At 36.6% G+C, this 23,203-nt stretch overlaps 1 protein-coding gene across 6 annotated transcripts in view; it reads left to right on the plus strand.

Annotated features, from left to right (window-relative positions):
• DENND4A (DENN domain containing 4A) overlaps positions 1–23,203 on the plus strand; it is a 129,907-nt gene that overhangs the window by 101,350 nt on the left and 5,354 nt on the right. For 2 of the 6 annotated variants that reach the window (XM_080687107.1, XM_080687109.1), the window contains exons 18-28: positions 269–475; positions 565–693; positions 952–1,093; positions 2,877–3,008; positions 5,402–5,518; positions 6,426–6,557; positions 8,078–9,174; positions 14,618–14,807; positions 18,153–18,247; positions 21,849–22,024; positions 22,118–22,261. In XM_080687107.1, the coding sequence (XP_080543233.1) occupies positions 269–475; positions 565–693; positions 952–1,093; positions 2,877–3,008; positions 5,402–5,518; positions 6,426–6,557; positions 8,078–9,174; positions 14,618–14,807; positions 18,153–18,247; positions 21,849–22,024; positions 22,118–22,261 (2,561 nt within the window). The remainder of the gene's footprint in view (positions 1–268; positions 476–564; positions 694–951; positions 1,094–2,876; positions 3,009–5,401; positions 5,519–6,425; positions 6,558–8,077; positions 9,175–14,617; positions 14,808–18,152; positions 18,248–21,848; positions 22,025–22,117; positions 22,262–23,203) is intronic. The other 4 variants (XM_080687108.1, XM_080687110.1, XM_080687111.1 and 1 more) reach the window with 2 other exon arrangements.

Here is a 23,203-nt window from a genome sequence, read left to right on the forward strand (position 1 = left end):
CTGTGACTAGATTAAGCTCCCTGAAGTATTCTGAAGATAATTTAGAGTAAGCGGACTTTAAAAAATTAACTAGTTCTCTTGTCCTAGAACTTTATTTTATATATGATATAATACAAATTCAAGCAGAGGCTTGAATATATATTAATTATAAGCAGATTTTATTAGGGAAACATTATAAAAGCAAGTGACTTGTACCTGTTCAACATGAAGTTAAATAAGAATGCCATGTGTGTAAATTTATAAATGAGATCCTTACATTTTTCCCTAGGAAATTAAATCAGCCCATAAAATTGCCAAGCGGTATTCTTCCATTCCTCAGATGTGGTCTAGGTGTCTGCTACGTCACTGTTACGGACTATGGTTTATTTGTCTCCCAGCTTATGTGAAAGTATGTCATTCAAAAGTCAGGGCGCTGAAAACAGCATATGATGTGCTTAAAAAAATGCAGTCAAAGAAGATGGATCCACCTGATGAGGTAACAATTATCTTTAAAATGCATTATTTCTATATTTATGGTCATAGGTATTTTGTTTCTGTACACTTTTGAACTTAACTGTGTTTCAGGTGTGCTACCGCATTCTTATGCAGCTCTGTGGACAATATGATCAGCCAGTGCTTGCAGTTCGAGTGCTTTTTGAAATGCGGAAAGCTGGTATTGACCCCAATGCCATTACTTATGGTTATTATAATAAGGTAATCACTTTTATTTCATGGAGAAAGAGTATAACTTTTGTGATTATACAACCTTAATTTAATGGCAGAAGGTGCTGATGCAAGGTTTATTTGACATTTATTTTAGACTATTTAAAATATATTTTGTAAACCAAGTAAAATTTTTGTACTATTTTGTGTTATACAATCTACTTAGATATTCTTTAGTTTGAATCTAAAGCCAATATGTTCATTTATAAAAATTATTATACTAATTATTTTACTTTGTTGAACAAATAGGCTGTTTTAGAAAGTACCTGGCCTTCACGAAGTCATAATGGCTATTATCTTTGGACAAAATTAAGAAATGTTGTTTTAGGAGTAGCACAGTTCAAAAGAACTTTAAAGAAACATGCACGCTTATCACAAACAACTCTCTCAGGTAATTAAAGATTTTTAAGGATATTTATGTTTAATTTTTCTTTAAAATTAATTGACATGTTATACTTTACATTTTTTAGAAATTTTAAATACTTTCAAGTTATTGAATGTTTTCTAGTTTTTATTGCCATTAAGCAAATTCTAATTGGAGTTTTCTTCACATTTAAAAAAAAAACAAAATTTTACTTTTTTTCTTGTAACTTAAACTATCAACTGTTGGTGGTCTCATTTTAGTATTCGTTCATGATTCACAATAGGGTTCTTTGTTAACAGTTGTATTTTGCTAATTATGTGGCACTTTTTGTATTGAGTATTAGTAGATACTAGAGGCCTGGTGCACGAAATTCGTGCGGGGGGGGGCTGTCCTTCAGCCCAGCCTGCACCCTCTCCAATCTGGGACCCCTCAAGGGATGTCCGACTGCCCATTTAGGCCTGATCCTACTGGGATCGGGCCTAAACGGGCAGTCGGACATCCCTCTCACAATCCAGGACTGCTGGCTCCCAACTGCTCGCCTGCCTGCCTTCCTGATTGCCCCTAACCGCTTCTGCCTGCCAGCCTGATCACCCCCTAACCACTCCCCTGCCAGACTGATTGATGCCTAACTGCTCCCCTGCCAGCCTGTTTTCCCCTAACTGCCCTCCCCTACAGGCTTGGTCACCCATAACTGCCCTCCCCTGCAGGCCTGGTCACCCCTAACTGCCCTCCCCTGCAGGCCTAGTCCCCCCCAACTGCTCTCCCCTGCAGGCCTGGGTCCCCCCCAACTGCCCTCCCCTGCAGGCCTGGTCACCCCTAACTGCCCTCCCCTGCAGGCCTGGTCGCCCCCAACTTCCCTTTTCTGCCGGCTTGGTCACCCCTAACTGCCCTCCCCTGCAGGCCTGATCGCCCACAACTGCCCTCCCTTGTAGGCCTGGTCCCTCCCAACTGCCCTCCCTTGCTGGCCATCTTGTCATGGCCATCTTGTGTCCACATGGGGGCAGGATCTTTGACCACATGGGGGCATCCATCTTGTGTGTTGGAGTGATGGTCAATCTGCATATTACTCTTTTATTAGATAGGATAGAGGCCTGGTGCGCGGGTGGGGGCCAGCTGGTTTGCCCTGAAGGGTGTCCTGGATCAGGGTGGGGGTTCCCTTGGGGCGTGGGGTGGCCTGGGCGAGGGGCCTGTGGTTGTTTGCAGGCCGGCCCCACCCCCTGGCAACCCAATCGGAGGCCCTGGGATCTGGGGTTTATTTATTTTCTACAATTGAAACTTTGTAGCCTGGAGCAGAGCCAAGCCTTCTGCTTGCTCCATGGCAGCAGCCATTTCTGTTGGGATTTATGTATCTTCTATAATTGAAACTTCGTAGCCTTAAGCAGAGGCCTGGGCCGGTCAGGGTGTGCGGAAAGCTTGGCTTCCTCTATCGCCGGGGGCAACCCTAGCCTCCTGCTCTTTCCAGCTCTGTGGCTGCCGCCATTTCTGTTTGGATTTATGTATCTTCTATCATTGAAACTTTGTAGCCTTGAGTGGAGGCCTAGGCCGGCAAGGGCAGGTGGAAAGCTTGGCTTCCTCCATTGCCGGGGAAACCCAAGCCTCCCTCCTGCTCTCTGTGGCCGTAGCCATCTTGGTTGGCTTTATTTGCATATTCGCTCCTGATTGGCTGGTGGGCGTGGCTGGTGGGTGTAGCGGAGTCATGGTTAATTTGTATATTACTCTTTTATTAGATAGGATTAGCTTGAGCAACAAACTGATGTGTGCTTTTGGTATCTCCCTGAGTAGTAAAATGCTGTCAAATTGTGTTCTTAAGCAGATGGCAGTGACCTGGATGCTGTTAGTCATGGCAGCATGGATAGTGGTCATGGGACACACACTGTGGAGCAGGCACCTTTTAATACGGGTTTAATCAAAGTATATGCTACTGATGATAGATCTAGTACAGGTTTGTTTGTGCTTATGTATACATATATTAAAGTACATTTTAAAAATTAGATTTGCTCTCTGGTCTTTTCAGGATTTTAATTTTCAATGATGTGTTTAACTGTCACTTTTTAATTTTATATGTTAGGTATTTGATTTTATATTGCATTTAATAACTATATGCAATTTTATTAGACTAGAAATAAAAAATTTATTCAAGTATTTAGTCCATGATAATCCAATTAACTCTGGATGGCACACAGATCTCTTCATCATATCAATTTTATAGGATAAGTTCTTCTTTGTAACTACAAAAATTTAATTAAAGTTTTAAATAAAGAAACTTATAGCTCTGATCTGAGTTAATAGTACCATATCAACATCAATTTATTGTTTCATATAAGATATTATTATCGGGGGAAGCTGAGTAAAGGGTACACAGGAACTTTTCTGTATTGTATTATTTTTGCAATTCCTTGTGAGTCTTAAACTATCCTATATAATAAAAGGCTAATATGCAAATCGACCAAACAGCAGAATTACCAGTTGCTATGACGCACACTGACCACCAGGGGGGAGATGCTCAACACAGGAGCTGCCTCCTGGTGGTCAGTGCGCTCCCACAGGGGGAGCACTGCTCAGCCAAAAGCCGGGCTCATGGCTGCAGAGCTCAATGGCAGTGGCAGGAGCCTCCCCTGCCTCCGTGGCAGTGCTAAGAATGTCCTTGAGTGGGCCTAAGCTGTCTGTTGGAGATCCCCCGAGGGCTCCCAGACTGCGAGAGGGTGCAGGCTAGGCTGATGGGCCCCCCACCAGTGCAGAAATTTTGTGCACTGGGCCTCTAGTATTAGAATAAAAAGTTACAAATAAATAATTTAAATACATATAAAATTTGTAGCATTCTAGCACTGAAGATGGCATTAATTTCATTAAAATAGGTTTGTACATATCCTCTAATATTAAAACTGACATTTAAAAAATAAATTACTTGAATAATTCTGTCCTTTTTATTATTACATTAAAAAAATTTACATATGCTTTTCAAATATAGGAGCTACCTCTTAATAGAAAGAAATTTTAAATTTAAAACTCCAACCATTAATAAAATATAAAGGCTTCTATAAAGGCATAAAATATAAAGTTTTACTATCTTTGCAAACAGTAACATTTTGGCTGGTCTCCTTTTATGCCTGCTTTTAAGAATATACATATAAGCTAATTGTGTTGAAATGTAATTTTCATAGTTGTTTTTTACGGGGCTGGTTTTATTAATTATACAATGTGAATATAATTAGTCATTGCAGTCATCCTCAGTCATTATCTCTTAAAAAAGAAGAAGTCTATCTTTTGTTTTTAACTATGGCCTTTTAAAAAAAAGACTATCTTAAAACAGTACAGGGCCTAATAAAAGCATGAATTTCAAGATTATCTTCACATTTTTTAAAATATATTTTATTGATTTTTTACAGAGAGGAAGGGAGAGTGATAGTCAGATTTTTAACTTATTTCTTTGGGAATAGAGCTGAAAAATTGATTACTAAAAGTACAAACTCAAAAGTATAACAAATGTATTAAATATCTAGTGATACTTAATATAGTTTCCTTAGATAGTTTTTTACAAGTATTTAAACCATTCCATATATAGTTTCTCATATAATCATAACAACCGTGTGTATTATAAATCTTGGAATTAGAGATCCAAACAAAAAAGGTTATATGGTTTACTTAAAATTATGTCTGCTAGGATAGAGAACTAGGTTTCAAAACCTTATGTCTTGATGCTAATCTAGTGAAAATAATTTGCTGCAAAGTAGAGAATCTCTAACAATACTATAATTAGAAGTTTTCTTATATCAATGCAACTTTTGCATTTCTTAAAAATAACTTTAACATGTTCTTTTTCTCATTCTCACGTATTTGTACTTAAGTGCAATTCAGTATTCAATTGAATTTTCAGAAAAAGTAATTGCCTACTTATAAACTTACATAAACCCTTTTTTTTTTTTTTTGGTAAAATTATTTAGACATTCAGCTTCCTGTGTGTGAAGGTTCTGTTATGAATTCCCTGCAGATTTTTCTTCATTGCTTAGTTGGAACTCAGACTTTTACTAGAAAGGTCATGGACTTGTATAAAGAATGTCTGGTTTGTCTTTATCTTTTGGAGCCCAGCTAGTAGTGTGCATGTATATGCTTTTGACTGCAGCATGGAGCCAAAAATAAATAATTTTGAGATTATCCCTTTCTTACTTTAATAGAGATGGGGGATGGAATCTAACAAAATAATGCTTCCAATTGAAAGTTATCCAGAAAAATTTATATAAGTAAATAGGAATAGTAATGTGTTGCTCCTAATTCCAGTTCTCAGTAAAGAAGTTTATGATAAACACCATAGGGATTTTTTTCCTTTTTTTTTTCTAGGTGGCCAGTCTGATCTTGGATATAATTCATTATCCAAAGATGAAGTTAGAAGAGGAGATATATCTACTGAAGACATTCAAGAAGAAAAAGATAAGAAAGGGAGTGATTCTAGTTCCTGTAGGTATTAATTTGATATTGTATAAAATTGTGGGCTTGTATTAATAATAAATACAACTGGCTTTCAGTATAAAAGTACTAATTTTATTTTTCACTTTCCTATTATAACTTCTCTTTCCTTCCATTACAAGCCCCTCTCTACAACCTAATATTCCAACATATTCCTAATATTCTTTCCTTCCATTACAAGCCCTCTCTACAACCTAATATTCCAACATAAAATTTTCATCTATGAAGTCTATAGTTTTAGTGGCACAACCACTCTCCAATTAAATACTGTTCTTCTTGTAATAGAAATCTGTTTCTTCAGACAATGAATCTTTTTTTTAACCCTCATCTGAGAATATGTTTTTATTGATTTTAGAGAAAAAGGAAGGAGGGAGAGAGAGAGAAACTTTGACGTGAGAGAGAAACATCAATCAGTTGCCACCTGTATGCACCCCAACCGGGAATCAAACCCACAACCTAGGTATGTGCCCTGACCAGGTTTGAAACCTGAAAACTTTTGGTCTACGATACTCCCACCAACTGAGCCACACGGCCAGGGCCAAACAGTGGCTCTTTCCTGAGGTTTAACAATATTTTTATTTAATGCTTTTATTAATGGTCTTTTGCTTATATTCTCACCCTTACTTCTTCCCATTGAAAACAGTGATTTACAACCAAAGAAGTAATATAAAATGTATGCATGGACCTCCATTCATAACCAGTACATAGTAATTTGATATATACCTTGAGACCTCAGATCAGTGTAATTACTTGTGATTGACAAATTCATACAGAGGAGTTCGATAATTTCTTATTACCTATTTGGAGGAGAAATATTTAGAACTAAAAGCTACTTCTTTTTATGCCTTATATGATTCATATAGTTTTCATCTTACCAATTTCATTTTAATTTTTACAGTGTCAGAGGGTGAGAGTACAAAAGGAAGTGCTGATTGTCTTCCGAAGCTCAATTATCAAAGTTCTTCCAGTATAGTTCGCCTCAGTAGTACAAATAACAACAGTGCTGATAAAATATCGGGAGAACGCACAGGTGAGTTGAATAGTATACCTCTGTTATGTGCAGTATATCTTGTATCTGTATTTCTAGTAAATATTTATTTTTTAAATCTTCATTCTCCAGGATTATTTTTTATATATTTGTGCATCCTCACATAGTATAGTTTAGTAGCTTGAATTCTGTGTTTTGTAATATACTTTATTCAAGTTTTTATGATAAGAAAGTATAGGGACAAACTTACGAGCTACATACTATCTTTTGAGTTTGCACTGTTGGGACTTTTGGGAAGGGGGAAGTGGGAGCAATTGAGATGATCAGTCTGAGGGTACAGCATACCTAGCCAGTTTTTAAATTAAGCTTATAGGCTTAATGAAGACAGTATTCATATTGTTCCTGGTTTTTCAGGGGCAAAAGGATAGTCCTTCAGATTGTTTAGGTAACAATACATAATATTTTTTCTTCTTAAAGTGCTTTTTACATATTACTTTATATTTATTAATATAGCAATGCTTGCCTGGCTGGTGTAGCTCAGTGGTTGAGCATCGACCTATGAACCAGGGGTCTCTGTTAGATTCCCAGCCAGGGCACATGCCCGGACGTGGGCTTGATCCCCAGTAGGGACCATGCAGGGGGCAGCTGATCAGTGATTTTTCTCTCATCACTGATGTTTCTATTTCTCTCCCCCTCTCCCTTTAATCAATAAAAACATATTAAATATTTTTTTGTGTGATAAAACTATCACAGCTTCCTTTAATTGGTTTGGTTTTTCATTTTTATAGGCAGAAGACTCAGACTTTTAAGGTCATCTAACACAACCACAATTGTAGTAACCATTGTTATTTAATCAATTTAGTGGAATTAACATGAATATTATTATTAACAACTAGAGGCCTAGTGCACAAAATTCGTGCACTGGGGTGGGGGGGTCCCTTATCCCGGCCTGCTCCCTCTAGCAGTCTAGGAACCCTTGGGGGTCCTTAGTGCTGCCACGGAGAGGTTCCCACCACCACCACTGCACTTGGCAGCCATGAGTCCAGCTTCTGGCTGAGTGGCGCTCCCACAGGGGATGCCTGTGTTGAGCATCTGCCCCCTGGTCAGTGCGTGTCATAGTGACCAGTTGTTCTGCCATTTGGTTGATTTGCATATTAGCCTTTTATTATATAGGGTAATATTATTATTAAGTATACCATGAGTAAATATTAATTTTAATTTATAAGTTTTAAAAAGCAGTGCAGTCTAACATGTAGGAATATACCTTTTATAGTTCATCAAATCTGGGTTTTAATCCCAGTTCTGTCATTTAAGGACTGGCTAACTTTGGGCTAGATATTTAATTTCTCTTGAGTGTCAGTTTTTTCTCAAGCTATAAGGATGTTGGAATAATTATGGGTAGACAATGTAAATAAAGTACCTAGTATAGTATCAGTCAAATAGCAGACACTTGATGAGTGCTTACTATTATCATTTTCATTATTAGTATTTTAAATATTTAAGACAACTTACAATAGCACATTATATTTTTTATGGCTAAAAACACTTTTCTTGTTTTTCAGAAAGCACATCTGAGCCACTCTTAATATCATCTTTTGAGGATACAAATGAAACAGGAAACATAAGTAGATGCTTCAGAAAAAGAGATAAAAATGGCAGTGAACCTAATTTGCAGCAGCAAATGTCCTGGGGAAATAGAAACCGCAATCATAGTGGAGGAGTAATGATGGGACTTATGCTCAATAGAATTAACCAGGAAGCAAACCCTGGAGATATGGTTGAAAAATTAGGAGCTGATGCAAAAATTCTTTCACATGCTATCTCAAAAAGCAAAAGACCAAATAGTCTTGATATTGGAAGGCCATCTTTACGATCAAAAAGAGACAGTCTAGAAAAGGAATCTAGTGATGATGATACACCTTTTGATGGTTCTAATTGTTTGGCAGATAAAGTGGATTCTCCAGTAATTTTTGACTTAGAAGACTTAGACAATGAAACCTATGGGTCAAAAACGGGATATATTTCCACACAAAATCCCAAAAGGATTCAGCGTATGAATAGCAGCTTTTCAGTAAAACCTTTTGAAAAAACTGACGTTGCAACAGGATTTGACCCCCTCTCTCTTTTGGTTGCTGAGACTGAGCAGCAGCAAAAAGAAGAGGAGGAAGAAGATGAAGATGACAGCAAAAGCATTTCAACACCATCTGCTAGGCGTGATTTAGCTGAAGAAATCGTGATGTATATGAATAACATGACCAGTCCTTTGACAAGTCGGACACCAAGCATTGATTTACAACGGGCATATGATGATAAATTAATCGATAAGAAAAGTCCAACATTGGTCAAGGCGTGTAGAAGATCTAGCCTGCCTCCTAATTCTCCTAGGCCAATGAGACTTACCAAATCTAAAAGTTATACAAAAAGTGAAGACAGACCAAGGGATAGACTCTGGTCTTCTCCTACATTCTCACCTTCTTGCCCATTTAGGGAAGAAACTCAAGATGCATTAACCCATTCATCACCTTCATTTAATTTAGATACACTACTAGTACCTAAACTAGATGTTCTAAGGAACAGTATGTTCACTGCTGGAAAAGGAGTTGCAGAGAAAGCAAGCAAATGGTATTCAAGATTCACCATGTATACCACATCATCTAAGGTATGTATTGTTAGTATTTTCTACTTATCCTTTTATCCTCCATCACCACCAAAATTCCCTTACTTGTAGAGATGTCTGGGTTTTTTTTTTACATTCTCCTTAAACACAGCTTTTAAAAAGGATTCTTCAGATGTGTGAGGTTTGTAAGTATCAGAATTGAGACTTGAATACAAACTTGAAAAAAATTCACTAAGGTTATATTTATAGTTAGATTTTTGAAAGGAAGTGATTTGTAGATAGAGTAAAAATTAGTGTTATCTGAAAATGCTCACTTCATTATTGCCTTCAAAAATTACCAGCCAGGCATAGGACTTTTCCTGGTTAGAATGGAGTAGCTTGTGATCTACCTACATACGTCCTAAGAACAAAAAGCTAGATGAAATATAAAAAGTAGCTGTTCAAAGTCATCAGAGAACTGCTGAAGCAATTAGAAAATAGAGGGACAAGATTCTAGAGAGAGAAGACTTGCAGAGGTGAGCTGAAGTTCTGTAGCTACTTTTTCCCTGAAGTCATTTGCTTGTTTTGAGCGCAGAGCAAGAGTTTGCAAATCCAGGCTTTGTCGTATCAGAGGGCTGTGGAGAGGTGAAGGGGGCAGCAGAGCTTTGGAGATCTTATATAGAGCTAGAGAAACAAAATTAGAGACCTGAGGGTCTTCGAATACACAATTTCTTTTCCTTCAAGACATTTTTCAAACACTAAAACTGCATGAGACAGGAGGCTAAAAAAGGTAAGCAGAAAGTCTCTGAGAGATAAGAAGTTTTATGGTACTGGGAATATACTAGTAATAGCTAGAGTTCATGAGCTGCTGGGCAAGGGGGTGGGGGTGCTGGTGAATACACTAAGCCCTTAGTTGGAAGTCCTGTAGAGCTATACCTTAGGATCATTGGCAAACTGGAGGTAGACTGGGCCTGACCAAAACTGAAACCCAGGCTTGACTCAGTTCAGTCTGTGGTTAGATTAAAATAATCAGCCTTTATCAGAAAGAAGAAAAAGTGTACCCTTTCTGGAGAAATAGAACATCATCTGGAGTCCATACAATTTTTTTATATTCTGTTGTTCAATTAAAAATAGCTATGCCAAGAGACAAGACTACAAGAAAAACAGATATTGGAAATAGATCTTTAGGAGATCCAAATATTTGAATAGCCGGAGACTTTGAAATAATTGTGTTAAAAAAAAAATACAGAAAAGAGGTTTAAAAAATAGCTCCCTAGTTGCAAAATTTCACCAGATAATTATTTATTAAAAAGAATCAAATAGCCCGGCCAGTGTAGCTCAGTGGTTGAGCATCAACTCATGGCCCAGTAGGTCAAGGTTCAATTCCCAGTCAGGACATATGCCCAGTTGTAGGTTCAATACCCAGTAGGGACATGCAGGAGGCAGGCAATCAATGATTCTCTCTCATCATTGATGTTTCTGTCTCTCTCCCTTTCCCTTTCTCCCTCTGAAATCAATAAAAAAAAGAAAACACATAAAAAAGAATCACTTATAAATTTTAGAACCAGAAAAGATACAAAAATTAAGAGGGCAGTAGTTGGATTTAATAGCAGACAAAACACAGAAAAAATAAAGGCTAGTAAACTAGATGAGAAGTGAGTAGAAAATATCTACACTGAAGCGTAGATGAGGGCAGCTGGCAGTCATTTTCTTTCAGCACTCTAAAGATGTCTTCTCAGCATATTATGACATCATAATTTCTGTTCAAAAGTCAACTGTCTTTTTTTTAAAAATATATTTTATTGATTTTTTACAGAGAGGAAGGGAGAGGGATAGAGAATTAGAAACATCGATGAGAGAAGAACATCGATCAGCTGCCTCCTGCACACCTCCTACTGGGGATGTGCCCACAACCAAGGTACATGCCCTTGACGGGAATGGGACCTGGGACCTTTCAGTCCACAGGCTGACACTCTATATCCACTGAGCCAAACCAGTTAGGGCATCTGTCAATTACTTATTGTTGTTTCTTGGAATTTAATATATCTCTTTTCTCTGGCTCTTTTAAGATTTTTCTTTGCATTTCATTTTCATCTATTTCAAAACTGAAGGATGATTTTTTTTTTTTTTTGTATTCTGCTTGAGATTTGTAGATACTTTAAATATGTACCTTGACATCTTTAATTAGTTTTCTTTTGGAAAATTATTGGCAATTAGCTTTTTAAATGTTCCTGTATCCAATTCTTTCTTCTTCTTCTGGAACTCAAATTACCTCAATAAGGTGCTGAAAGAAAATGACTGCCAGCTATCCTTGGCTGGTGTGGCTCAGTGGTCGGCCTGCACACCCAAGAGTCTTGGGTTCAATTACCAGTCAAGGACATGACCTAGATTTCAGGTTTGCTCTGGGGCCCTGGTCAGGGCACGTGCAAGAGGCAGCCAGTCAATGTGTATCTCTCATATCAGTGTTTCTCTCTGTCTCTCCTCCTCCTTCCTTCCCTCCCACTCTCTCTAGAAATCAATGGAAAAAATATTCCCTGGTGAGGATTAACCAAAAAGAAAATGACTGCCAACCTATTTTTCTATATCCAGCAATAATATTCTTTATAAATTAAGATGAGAGTTCTAGTTCCACTCTGGTAACATATAGCCACTAACACCTGTCCTTCCCATCAATTACAATTAAAAACTCCACACAGAATACAAAAAAACAACTAAGGCCCTAGCTGGTTTGGTTCAGTGGATAGAGCATCGGCCTGTGAACTGAAAGGTCTCAGGTTCGATTCCGGTCAAGGGCACATGCCCGGGTTGTGGGCTCGATCCCCCGTGGGGGACTTGCAGGAGACAGCCAGTCCATGATTCTCTCTGATCATGGATGTTTCTATCTCTCTCTCCCTCTTCCTTCCTCTCTGAAATCAATAAAAATATATTTTTTTAAAAAAAAAAACATCAACAACTAAGGATCCTGAAAATAAAATCAGGCAGGTTATGAGGAGGGATTCACACAGAGAAGAATTTCCCATTTTCTTTTTTTACTCATATTTGCCTCTAGAGCAGGTTCCCATCACAACGTGACATGGCACATACTTTGGAAGCTAAAACTTCAAGAGAAACCCCATATTTCCTGGACAAAGGAAGGGGGCCTCTGTGGGCTGGAACATTTGAGGGGAATCTGAAAGAAGGGGATTCCCTAATTCTGTGTATGGCCCACACAAGTCTCAAAAATTGAAACACAAATTATAATCTGAAATAACTCACTTGACTGCCTGTTAAAACAAAAGCATCAATGTTCTTCAAGAGATTATAACAGCATTCAGACTACTCAACATAAAATTCACAGTGTCTAAAATAAAATCCAAAATTAGTTGATATATAAAGAAATTAGTTGATATATATAAAGGAAAATATGACCAATTCTCAAGGGAAAGATAACCCTGAGATGGCCCTGACACTGGAATTATAAGACAGAAACTGTAAAACAGCTATTATAATTAAATTCCCTGAGGTAAAGAAAAACACATGAATTCTCAGCAGGAATAGGATTCATTTTTAAAATGTATAAAAAATACTCTGAAACTCATTGGATGGGTTCAATAAGAGAATGGAGATGGCAAAGGAAAGAGTCTAGAAACTATATAATTGAAGAATAGGGAAAGAATAAAAAAGAAAAAAAGTGGAGAAAAAATATATTTTATGAAAATGAATAGAACTTCAGATTTTGGGGACAGATATCAAAAGGTATAATATATAATTGAAGTTTCAGAAGAACTGGAGAAAAATAGTGGTAGAAAAAATATTTGAAGAAATAATGGCTAAAACTTACTAGAGTTGGTAAGAGATTTAGATTTACAGATAGATACAAGAGACCCAGTGAACTATAGACAGGATAAACTCAAAGAAAACAATACCCACACACACATAAGCAGACTACTCAAAACCAGAGCTATGCATCTGCTAATGAGAAAGTGATTGCTGAAAAAAAGAAGACAAGAATAAAAAAATATCTTAAAAGCTGTTAAAGAAAAATGGCACATTACCTACAGAAGAATAAGGATTTGAGTGACCATGTATTTTTCATCACAATCCATGGAGGTAAGAATACAGTGGAACAACACCTTTAATGTGTTAAAAGAACAGACCTGTCAACAACCCAAAATTCATATCCAGTGGAAATATTCTTCAGGGTAAAGGTGAAATAAAAAACATTTTTCAATGAAGAAAAAGAACACTTGGCCAGCAGATCTGTTCTAGATGATGTGCTACAGGAAGTTCTTCAGGCTGAAAATAAGTGATACCACTGGTTAATATAAACACTACTTCTTTACTCTTAAATTTCTTAAAATACTTATAATTGTCTAAAACAAACGTTACAACATTATTTCATGGGATTTTTCAAAATATGTATGTGATGTTTTGTAGTGGTAAAGGGACTCACCCTACTGAAGTTTATTATACAGAGTGGGGCAAAAGTAGGTTTACAGTTGTGAGTATGTGAAAGTTTATTCGTTTATTTATTAATTATTGTATTTTCCATAGGAACAACTGTAAACCTACTTTTGCACTCCCCTATAGTGATATTATTATATACAAAGTGATACAGTACTAACTTTAAGTAGATCAAAAATGATTAGGTATGTATATTATAATCCCTTGAGCACCTACTTTAAAAATACAATAAGCCATGGCTGGTGTTGGCTCAGTTGCCCGGACCTCATCCCTTGCATGGAAGGGTTGTGGGTTCAATCCCCAGTTAGGAGGCAGCAGATCATTGTTTCTCTCATTAATGTTTCTCTCTCTCTCATTCTCTCCCCACTTCCCTCCTTCCCTTCTTCCCTCCTCCCTTTCTCTCCATAATCAATGAAAAAAACATATCCTTGGGTGTGGATTAAAAAAACAACAATGAGATGTAGCCAAAAACCCCATAAAAATGTTTGAATAATTTTATAAATAACAACTCAGTAACACACTCTCAACTAGAAAAAAATCAATTGTATTATCTGGGCAGTAGAATTATAGATAGTAATTTTTTCTGCCTACAAAAATTTATATCTACCAGATTTTCTTATGGATTATCGTATAACCAGAAAAAAATTAATGTTGGTGTTCTTAAAAGTGAAAACTAGAAATATGTCTTTATAGCCTGGATTATTGTGAAAATGAATAAAATGTAAACATCCATTTTAAAGAATAAAATGTATTTCTAAGATATCATCCTGGGCTGAGATTTACAGAGAGGAAATTAACAATAAATAGAGATTTATAAAGTCAGCAAGGTTATCTTACTAACAGATACTTATTTTGATCTAATTTTAAAATGCTGTCTTAAAAATTGATCTATAGCACATGTTGATCCAAAGTAGTTTGCACTTGTAAAATTGGTGGTTGTTTTTTTCTTGTAATGTTGATTAACTGATCATCTGAGTAATTAAGTACTTCCTCTGCCTTAGAAGTGACTTTAAATAATACACTTTAAATATGAAGGAAAGTAAGTTTATAATTATGTCCTTAGGATCAAAGTTCTGATCGTACCAGTCTTTCTTCAGTGGGAGCCCAGGATTCTGAATCTACCTCTTTAACGGACGAAGATGCCTGCCCTGAGTTGGAAGGAACCACTTCCTCCCAAGAGTGCAGTGCCACCACAAGGACTAAGGGCATTGATTTCAGCAGAACAAGCCTAGAAAGTTCTGCCTCCCTGGAAGGTTTGTTCAGACAGTGTTGTCATATTTCATTTGATAGGTGGTACTTTACTTTTTTTCCCTGTATGTTTTATTTTTGTAAAAGATTTGCATGGCTCCAAAGTCAAAACAATATTGAACCAAGGCATTTTCAGAGAAGACTAGTGTCCATCCCCAACCCCTTCATTTGTTTTCTCCCTGTCACTAGAGGTAACCAACCATTTTTATTCATTTTGGTTTATCCTTCCATTGTTGCTTTTTAAAAAAATAATAGGCCCATATGTGCATGTGTGTGTATTCTTATTACCTCCTTGTCTTGTTATTCAAAAAGTAACCTACTAGAAATACCTTCCCATTCCCTTTTTTTTCCCCACTTAACAGTAGATCATTACATATCATCATATAACATTGTCCCTCATTCATTTTTATGGTTGCATAGGTCATCATGTGTCAGTGTATCCTGTTTTATTTTAACCACTACTCTGTTGATGGATATGAAGTTTCCAGGCTTTGACTATTATAAATAATGCTGTGATGCATATATATCATATTATGTTTTTGCCAGGACTTTGAAAGATACTTCAGAATTTTTCCTTGAAGTGATATTGCCAAGTTCCCTTCCTCAGGACTACACTATTTTGCATTCCCTCTGGCAATGGGAATATAAGAATACCTATTTCCTCAGAGCCTTGTCAGCAAAATATGTTGGCAAACTTTTGTATTTTTGCCATCTGATAGCTAAGGAATGTATTTAGTTTAGTTTTCATTTATATTTCTCTTACGAACTAAATTGAGGATCTATTTATATGTTTAAGGACTATTTGTATTTCTTTTTCGATAGATTATCCTTTGCCTACATTTCACTTATTGGTGCTTTATTTAAAATGTTTTAGTAGCTCTTGTTATATTAAGGAATTAATCCTTTATCTCTTATGTAAATGGCAGGTACTTTTCCTAGTTAGTGGGGTGTTTTTTTTGTCACAAGTAAGGTTTTAATTGTATGTCATCAAATTTATCAGTCTTTCCCCCTGTTGTTTCTGGATTTTGAGTCATTAGGAAGTACTTCCCCTTCCCTAGGTTTACCAGTGTTTTCTTCTGATACTTTTCTGGTTTCCTTTGTAACATTTTCTGGGGTCAGTACATTTTTCTGTAAAGGGCTGCCATACATAAATATTTTAGGTTTTGTGGGCACAAACATCTTTTTTTTTTTTTATCACATAATTCTTTTTTGTCTTATTCTTTTAAACAATGGTTTAAAATGTAAAAACCATTCTTATGGCTATACAAAAATAGATTTCACCCCTGATTTAGATACTAGTTCTATTTGAAATTTATCCTGGTATATGATATGAGGAATGGATGACTATTATATTTTTTTCATTTGTACCTTGCTAATTTAAAAAATTTTAATTGTGGAAATTTTAAAACATACAGAAAAGTAGAAGAAATAGCACAATGAATCCCCCCACCATGTATCCTTCATCCAATTTCAGTAGTATCTACAAGTGGCCAGTCTTGTTTTATCTTTTCCTCTCTCCCCTCTACTGCCAACATTTTTTCTTCCTCACTGGATTATTTTAAATTAAATCTCAGACAACATATAATTTTATTTATAAGTACTTAAATATGTATCTCTAAAATATAAGAACTTTAATGTTATATTTTTTAACTTATTAAAGTTATTTATTTTTATCTTACTATGTGTTATACATATAATGTGTACACTTTCATGTATGTAAATAACATTTTATAAATTGAGGACACCTGAGTAATCAGCACTCAGATCAAGAAACAGAGCATTAACAGTATCCAGAACTTCCTGTCATGCCCAGTTCTTGTCACTACTCCCTTCATAGATAAACATTATCTTCTAATACTGTATGTTAGCATGGCCATTTTTAAGCATTTTATGGACTTATATGGTATGTATCTTTTGTGATGCATTCATTTTTTGAAAACATAATTGTAATACCATTGTATTTTTAATATGACAATAGTTATTGTATATCTTATATTAAATATTTATTTAAATTTTCACAATTATCTCATAATGCTCTTTTTTAGGTGATTTATTCAAATTGGGACCCAAACAAGGTCTACTTGTTGCATTTGGTTGATGTCTATTAACTTTCTTTTATCTTTGTTCCCTCTCTTCTTTTTTCCCCTTTGTCATATATTCATGAAGAAATCAGGTGATTAACTCCCCTCCCTCCTTTTTTTTTTTTTTTTTTAACAATAACAGAATAGTTTGGTGTGCTAAGCAAATACAACTTAGCTCACAACCTGATTTATACTTGTTAAAATGAATATTTATTCTTTACTGATGGTTCATTAGATACAAAGGTGCCCACATAAATTATTGAATCAGTCAAGGCAAATATTAGAAAGCAGCTTTGAACTAGCATTAGCAGAGAGGGATTACAGAAGGTTATTGGGGAGCCATCAAGGAAAGAACTGCAGTTCCCACCAGCTAAGCATCTAATGGATGATGTGAGGCTTCAGGTCTCTCTCTCTGCCTCTATATCTCCGTGTGGCAGGGCCTAGGGCCAATGATCTCTCTGGAGCAGTCTTCCCACCGCCCCCTTCCCCCCTCCCCACATCATCACTTATTTGCTGAAGTAATCAGGTCATTAGTCTGGATTATGCTGATTGCATGCCCATGGTGGTATTTAACAACTTTTCCTGTCCTCTCTATTTCTTGTAAACTAGTAGTTACTTTTTTTTTTTACGTTTATATATATTAAAATACCAGTGCTCATTCATAAAATTTAATAGCTGCTAGGGAAAAACAAAAGGTATACATTACCTCTAGTTTTACTAAAAAGATATAATCACTGTCAACTATTGATTTGACCACAGAAATCCCCTTACTTTTTGTTTTTGTTGTTGTTGTTTTAGTACTTATTAATATCCCATTGCTCTTAAGAATATATTTGAAAACTCTTTCCTAATTTTTAGAGGCTTTCATGATTTGAAACAAGATTAGCTATTTTATATTTTTTAAACCTTAGAACTAAACATTTTCTTGTATTTTAAGCATTGAAAAACACAAACAGCAAAATAGTAATTACAAACAGCTAGAATGCCTTCTACTCTGTACACATAAAGTGCTTAATAGTGAGTGATGAACACACCAAGCATGTGAGAATCAGGAATTAGAGCACATTTCCTTAGGTTTACACTCGAAACAAAAATGTATGCATTGAAAAACATTTTTCATTGTTTATTTGTGTGTTTTTCTTAAATTACCTTTAATATTTTGAGTAGAACAGTTTGAGTTTTATCACAATATTTAAGAAAGTGAAAGATTCTCATATTCTTTCTCATTAATTTTAATGGTTTTGCTCTTTGTTTTTTAATAATGGATAGGATCCCTGTCAAAGTTTGCCTTACCTGGGAAATCAGAGGTCGCATCTTCCTGCAACACGAGTAATACAAATATCTTCCAGAACTATGCAATGGAGGTACAATTTTAATCAAAAGAACATTTTTATGTACTACTTTATAAAATTTACATTTCTTAAGTATTGATGGTCTTGGATAGAGTAATAAAATGGTAAATATGTAGTATCTGAAAATTTCAAAATGTATGTTGCACCTGAATGAACTTAAAATATCTAGTATTTCAGATTGTTGAAGTCATACCATTTTTCCTGTTTAGAAAAGTTCCTTTGAGATTTATCAACATACAAAAGCATTTTCATTTCAGCATTTATATTTATCCCTTGTTATATGTATGTTCTCTTTGAATTTTTATTTTACATCTTAAACACTTAACCAAGTCTGCTGTGCGAGCACACTTCTTTGATGAAGGTACAGGGAGCCATTGTGGCATTTGTGTCAACTTTTTCCATCATGTTTTTCATTCTTTTTTTTTTTTAATAAATCTTTATTGTTCAGATTATTACAGGTGTTCCTCTTTTCTTTCCCCCATAGCTCCCCTCCACCTGATTCCCCACCCCACCCCACCCCATGCCCTTACCCGCCCCCCCCCCACCACTCTCTTCATCCATAGGTGTAAGATTTTTGTCCAATCTCTTCCCACACCCCTCACACCCCCTTCCCCCTGAATTGTCAGTCCACTCCCTTTCTATGTCCCTGATTCTATTATATTCACCAGTCCATTCTGTTCTTCAGATTTTTTATTCACTTGATTTTTAGATTCACTCGTTGGTAGGTATGTATTTGATGTCATTTTGTTGTTCATAATTTTTATCTTTACCTTTTTCTTCTTCTTCCTCTTCTTAAAGAATACCCTTCAACATTTCATGTAATCCTGGTTTGGTGGTGATGAACTCCTTTAGCTTTTTCTTGTCTGTGAAGCTCTTTATCTGACCTTCAACTCTGAATGATAGCTTTGCTGGGTAGAGTAATCTTGGTTGTAGGTTCTTGCTGTTCATCACTTTGAATATTTCTTGCCACTCCCATCTGGCCTGCATAGTTTCTGTTGAGAAATCAGCTGACAGTCCTATAGGTACTCCCTTGTAGGTAACTAACCGTTTTTCTCTTGCTGCTTTCAAGATTCTCTTTTTGTCTTTTGCCCTTGGCATTTTAATTATGATGTGTCTTGGTGTGGTCCTCTTTGGATTCCTTTTGTATGGGCTTCTGTGCACTTTCTGGACTTGAAAGTCTATTTCTTTCACCAGGTAGGGGAAGTTTTCAGTCATTATTTCTTCCAATAGGTTTTCAATATTTTGCTCTCTCTCTTCTGGCACCCCAAAAATTCTGATGTTGGTACGCTTAAAGTTGTCACAGAGGTTCCTTACACTATCTTCATATTTTTGGATTCTTTTTTCTTTTTGTTTTTCTAGTTGGGTGTTTTTTGTTTCCTCATATTTCAGATCTTTGGTTTGATTCTTGGGGTCCTTTGATCTATAGTTGAATTTCTGTATATTTTTTATTTCAGACAGTGTATGCTTAATTTCTGACTGGTCCTTTTCCATTTTTTTGGCATTCTCATTAAGGTCCTTGAAGATCTCACTAAGCTCCTCGGAGGTCTCATCAAGTTTCTCGGCGGTTTTTAGAAGATTCTTGAGTAACCTTATAAATGTGGTTCTGAACTCTATGTCGTCCAATAGTTTGCTTTCCTCCATTTCTCTCATTCATGACATGTTTCTTTGTCTCCGCATTTTGCTGCTTCCCTGTGTTGATGGAGTGGCTTTGTGTGGTAGGTGACCTATAGGGGCCAGTAGCTCAGCCTCCCCAATCACCTGAGGTGGATGCCTTTGGTACACCCCTTTGTGGGCTTAGTGCAAAGTCTTGGTGTAGTTAAGCCTTGATTGCTGTTGGTTCACTGGGAGGAATTGACCTCCAGGCCAATTGGCTGTGAGGACCCGCTGTGTCTATAATGGAAGAACTGCTGCACTGGTGACACACTTATGGTGCAGGACTTGTTTCAGTGGGGCTTTGGTGCTCCCTGAGTCTGCCTCTTGAATGTGTCACTTATGGATGTGAGGAGTTGAAATCTGGTGTCTCACACTGACCACTAGGTACACTGGCTTCTGGATCTCCAATGGGGTGCAGGTCACCTGCTGTCTGAGGCCACCCAGCAGGCGCTACAGCGAGAACTACAGTTTTTCTCCTCTTTGCTTGGGGTTTGGAGGTTTTGGAGCTGTCTGACCCGGGCTGCAAGTTTGCTATGTTAAGCTGCGATAGGGCAGGCCATTCATATGCTAAAGCCGCTGCTTGGAGCTTGGGTGGTTTTGTAGGTTGTGCAGGGCGGGGTCTCAGAGCATCACTAGGCTAGGGCGTGGCAAACAGCAATGGCTGCCAGTAAGCCGGCTCTGCATCTCTGACCACATCCCTGCGTCCTGCGCCCCGCGCCCCAGCACAGTAAACAATTATTCCTGCGCGCAGCCCTGCAAGCAAGCCACCCTCACTTTCCGACCCAATGGCAGACAGTCCAGCTTCTCCCTGTGGGAGTTTGGGTCCCCCGCGTCTCCCCAGAAACTGGAGTTCTGAGTAATCGGGAGCTTGTGTCTCTTCGGGTTGAAAAAAGCAGCACTCCCAGTCACCCGCCGCCAGCCCAAAACGCGCGCCTCCGTACCTCAGCTTTTCAGCGCTTGTGCACGTCTCAATGCTCTTTTCTCTTTCCTTCTAGTTGTAGAACTTCCACTCAGCCAGCTTTCCCGTGGCTCTGGGTGATAGATGTTTTGTGTTTTAGTTGTAGTTTTGAAATTGTTGTGTGAGGCAGCAGTTTAGGTGTTTACCTACGCCACCATCTTGGATCCTCTCCATGTTTTTCATTCTTTGTATCAGTTTGATGTAGCTATCTGCTGGATGTGCTGGTCTATCTCATTTTCTTACAATGAAAAAGTTACTCTTTTACCCTTTAAAATTTTCCCCTAATTTTTAGGTATAATTTTCTTTCAAAAACATTTGCATAAAACGGGAGAATACATCTGCATGCAGTTGGAAAATAAATGATGAGCACTGATGTTGCAATTTACAAAGTTTCTGATGACTTCAGGAATTTCTACATTTTATTAATGTAAAGACAGTATTTATGTTTATCCACAGCAACTATCTATAGTGACAGACCAGGGGGTTATTGTTGTTTTAAATCTCCAGTCTGTAATGGCTGATACTCTTGCAAAATACTTTGATCACATACTTAGTTGTAACAGCATTGACAAATTACTTTAAAGGTTTCCAAATCGTCCCTTCAATTTCTTATCTTATTACAAACCAGTAAGAATTTGTGGACTAACATTTGTTCGGTGACTGTACTTTGAGTAGCACAAATCTATAATGTGTAATTACAAATACTGATTTGGGGTACTAACAAATTATGCTTGGGTTTACTTTTCCATGGCAGGCTTTTTAGTAATTATAATGGTTAAAATGCTCGCTTAAATGCAAGTTTCCTTTTCAGGCAAAAATTTTGGAATAGATTTAGCTGAAATAGTTAAAGATAAATATATTATATAATGCAGTGAATGTAATTCATATTTTGTTTGTAACTTCCGAATTTTAGTTTCCCAGTATATTTATGAATTGAACTGGTTTTTAATTTATAATATGCACTGACCAGCTTACTTTATACAGTGCCGTTTTCTCCCTCAGGTTCTCATCTCAAGTTGCTCTCGGTGTAGAACTTGTGATTGTCTTGTCCATGATGAAGAAATCATGGCTGGCTGGACAGCAGATGATTCAAATCTCAATACTACATGCCCGTTTTGTGGCAATCTTTTCTTGCCCTTTTTGAATATCGAGATAAGAGATTTAAGACGACCTGGAAGGTAATGATTTATGCTTTTTTTTCCTTCATGTTTAAGAGTCACATTTCCTAGAATCTCTCCTTTCTCAATAAGCTCCTTTGATTCACATTGCAGATACTTTTTGAAGTCAAGTCCATCTATAGAAAATATGCATTTTCCATCCTTTTCAAGTCAGGGAAGGCAGTCTTGTATCTCAACATCAGCTTCTGGTCTTGACACATCTGTTATCTCTGTTCAAGGGAATTTTGATTTAAATAGGTGAGTATATTATGTGGAACTATATGTTAACAATTTATATTATACAAGTTTTTGATAGTGACAAGAATTAGATGAACATTTTAAGGTTTAAGTTGCTATGTATAATAGATTCATAATCTTAAATTCTAAGTAAAACAATATTAAAATTATCTTAATAACCTAAATGTTTAAACAGTTGTAGTTTATTCTCTATGAATCCTCATGGTATCACATAATTCATATAATGTAATGTTTACTAGTATTTTAAAGGTAAAAATTTTGTAGCACACTTGAAGTTTATAATGAACACCTTTCTCTTGTGTCTATCTCTTCAGGAATTAAGTCCGTACTACTATTTTGGAACATTTAATCTTCTACTTAGGAATATTTAATAATCTAAAAAAATTTGGAGCTGATAAAGGAACTGTAAAATTAAGCTAAGATATATACAGTAAGCCTAATATAAATACACTTAAAATTCATTTTGGAGAAGTGCCAAATATAGATAGCTGGCAGATGAAGCCATATTGGTAGCCGCATGTGCAAAAGAAAAATGCCTGCATAATACTGGCAGGCTGGTATGATCTGCTTAATCCTAAATGCTTAGGCAGCAAAATCGCAAATCTGTGTGTGCACTATCTTTCATTACAGGTCTGTTGTAGCCCTTACGTTGACTGCCACTAGCTTATGAATAGGTGGGAATCTCCCTTCCCACAAGCTGAAAGAATAGATGCTTATTTTCCCTGCTTTATATTATCTGGGCCTGCTGTGGTTCTTGCTGTATAAAAGTTGTCCACTAACTGTTTTTGAATAATTAAATGACTCTTGAATATTTAAAGTGCACTGGATAAAAAGGAAATTTAACATGACTAGACTACTTAAAAATATATTCCTTTTTCCAAGCTGAAGCCTGAGTTCCTTGGATTTACTTTGCTATGTCCAGCACTGATGCTAAAGAGAAGG

The sequence above is a fragment of the Plecotus auritus genome (assembly GCF_963455305.1).
Source record: "Plecotus auritus genome assembly, chromosome: 1".
In the NCBI taxonomy this organism is placed as follows: Eukaryota; Metazoa; Chordata; class Mammalia; order Chiroptera; family Vespertilionidae; genus Plecotus; species Plecotus auritus.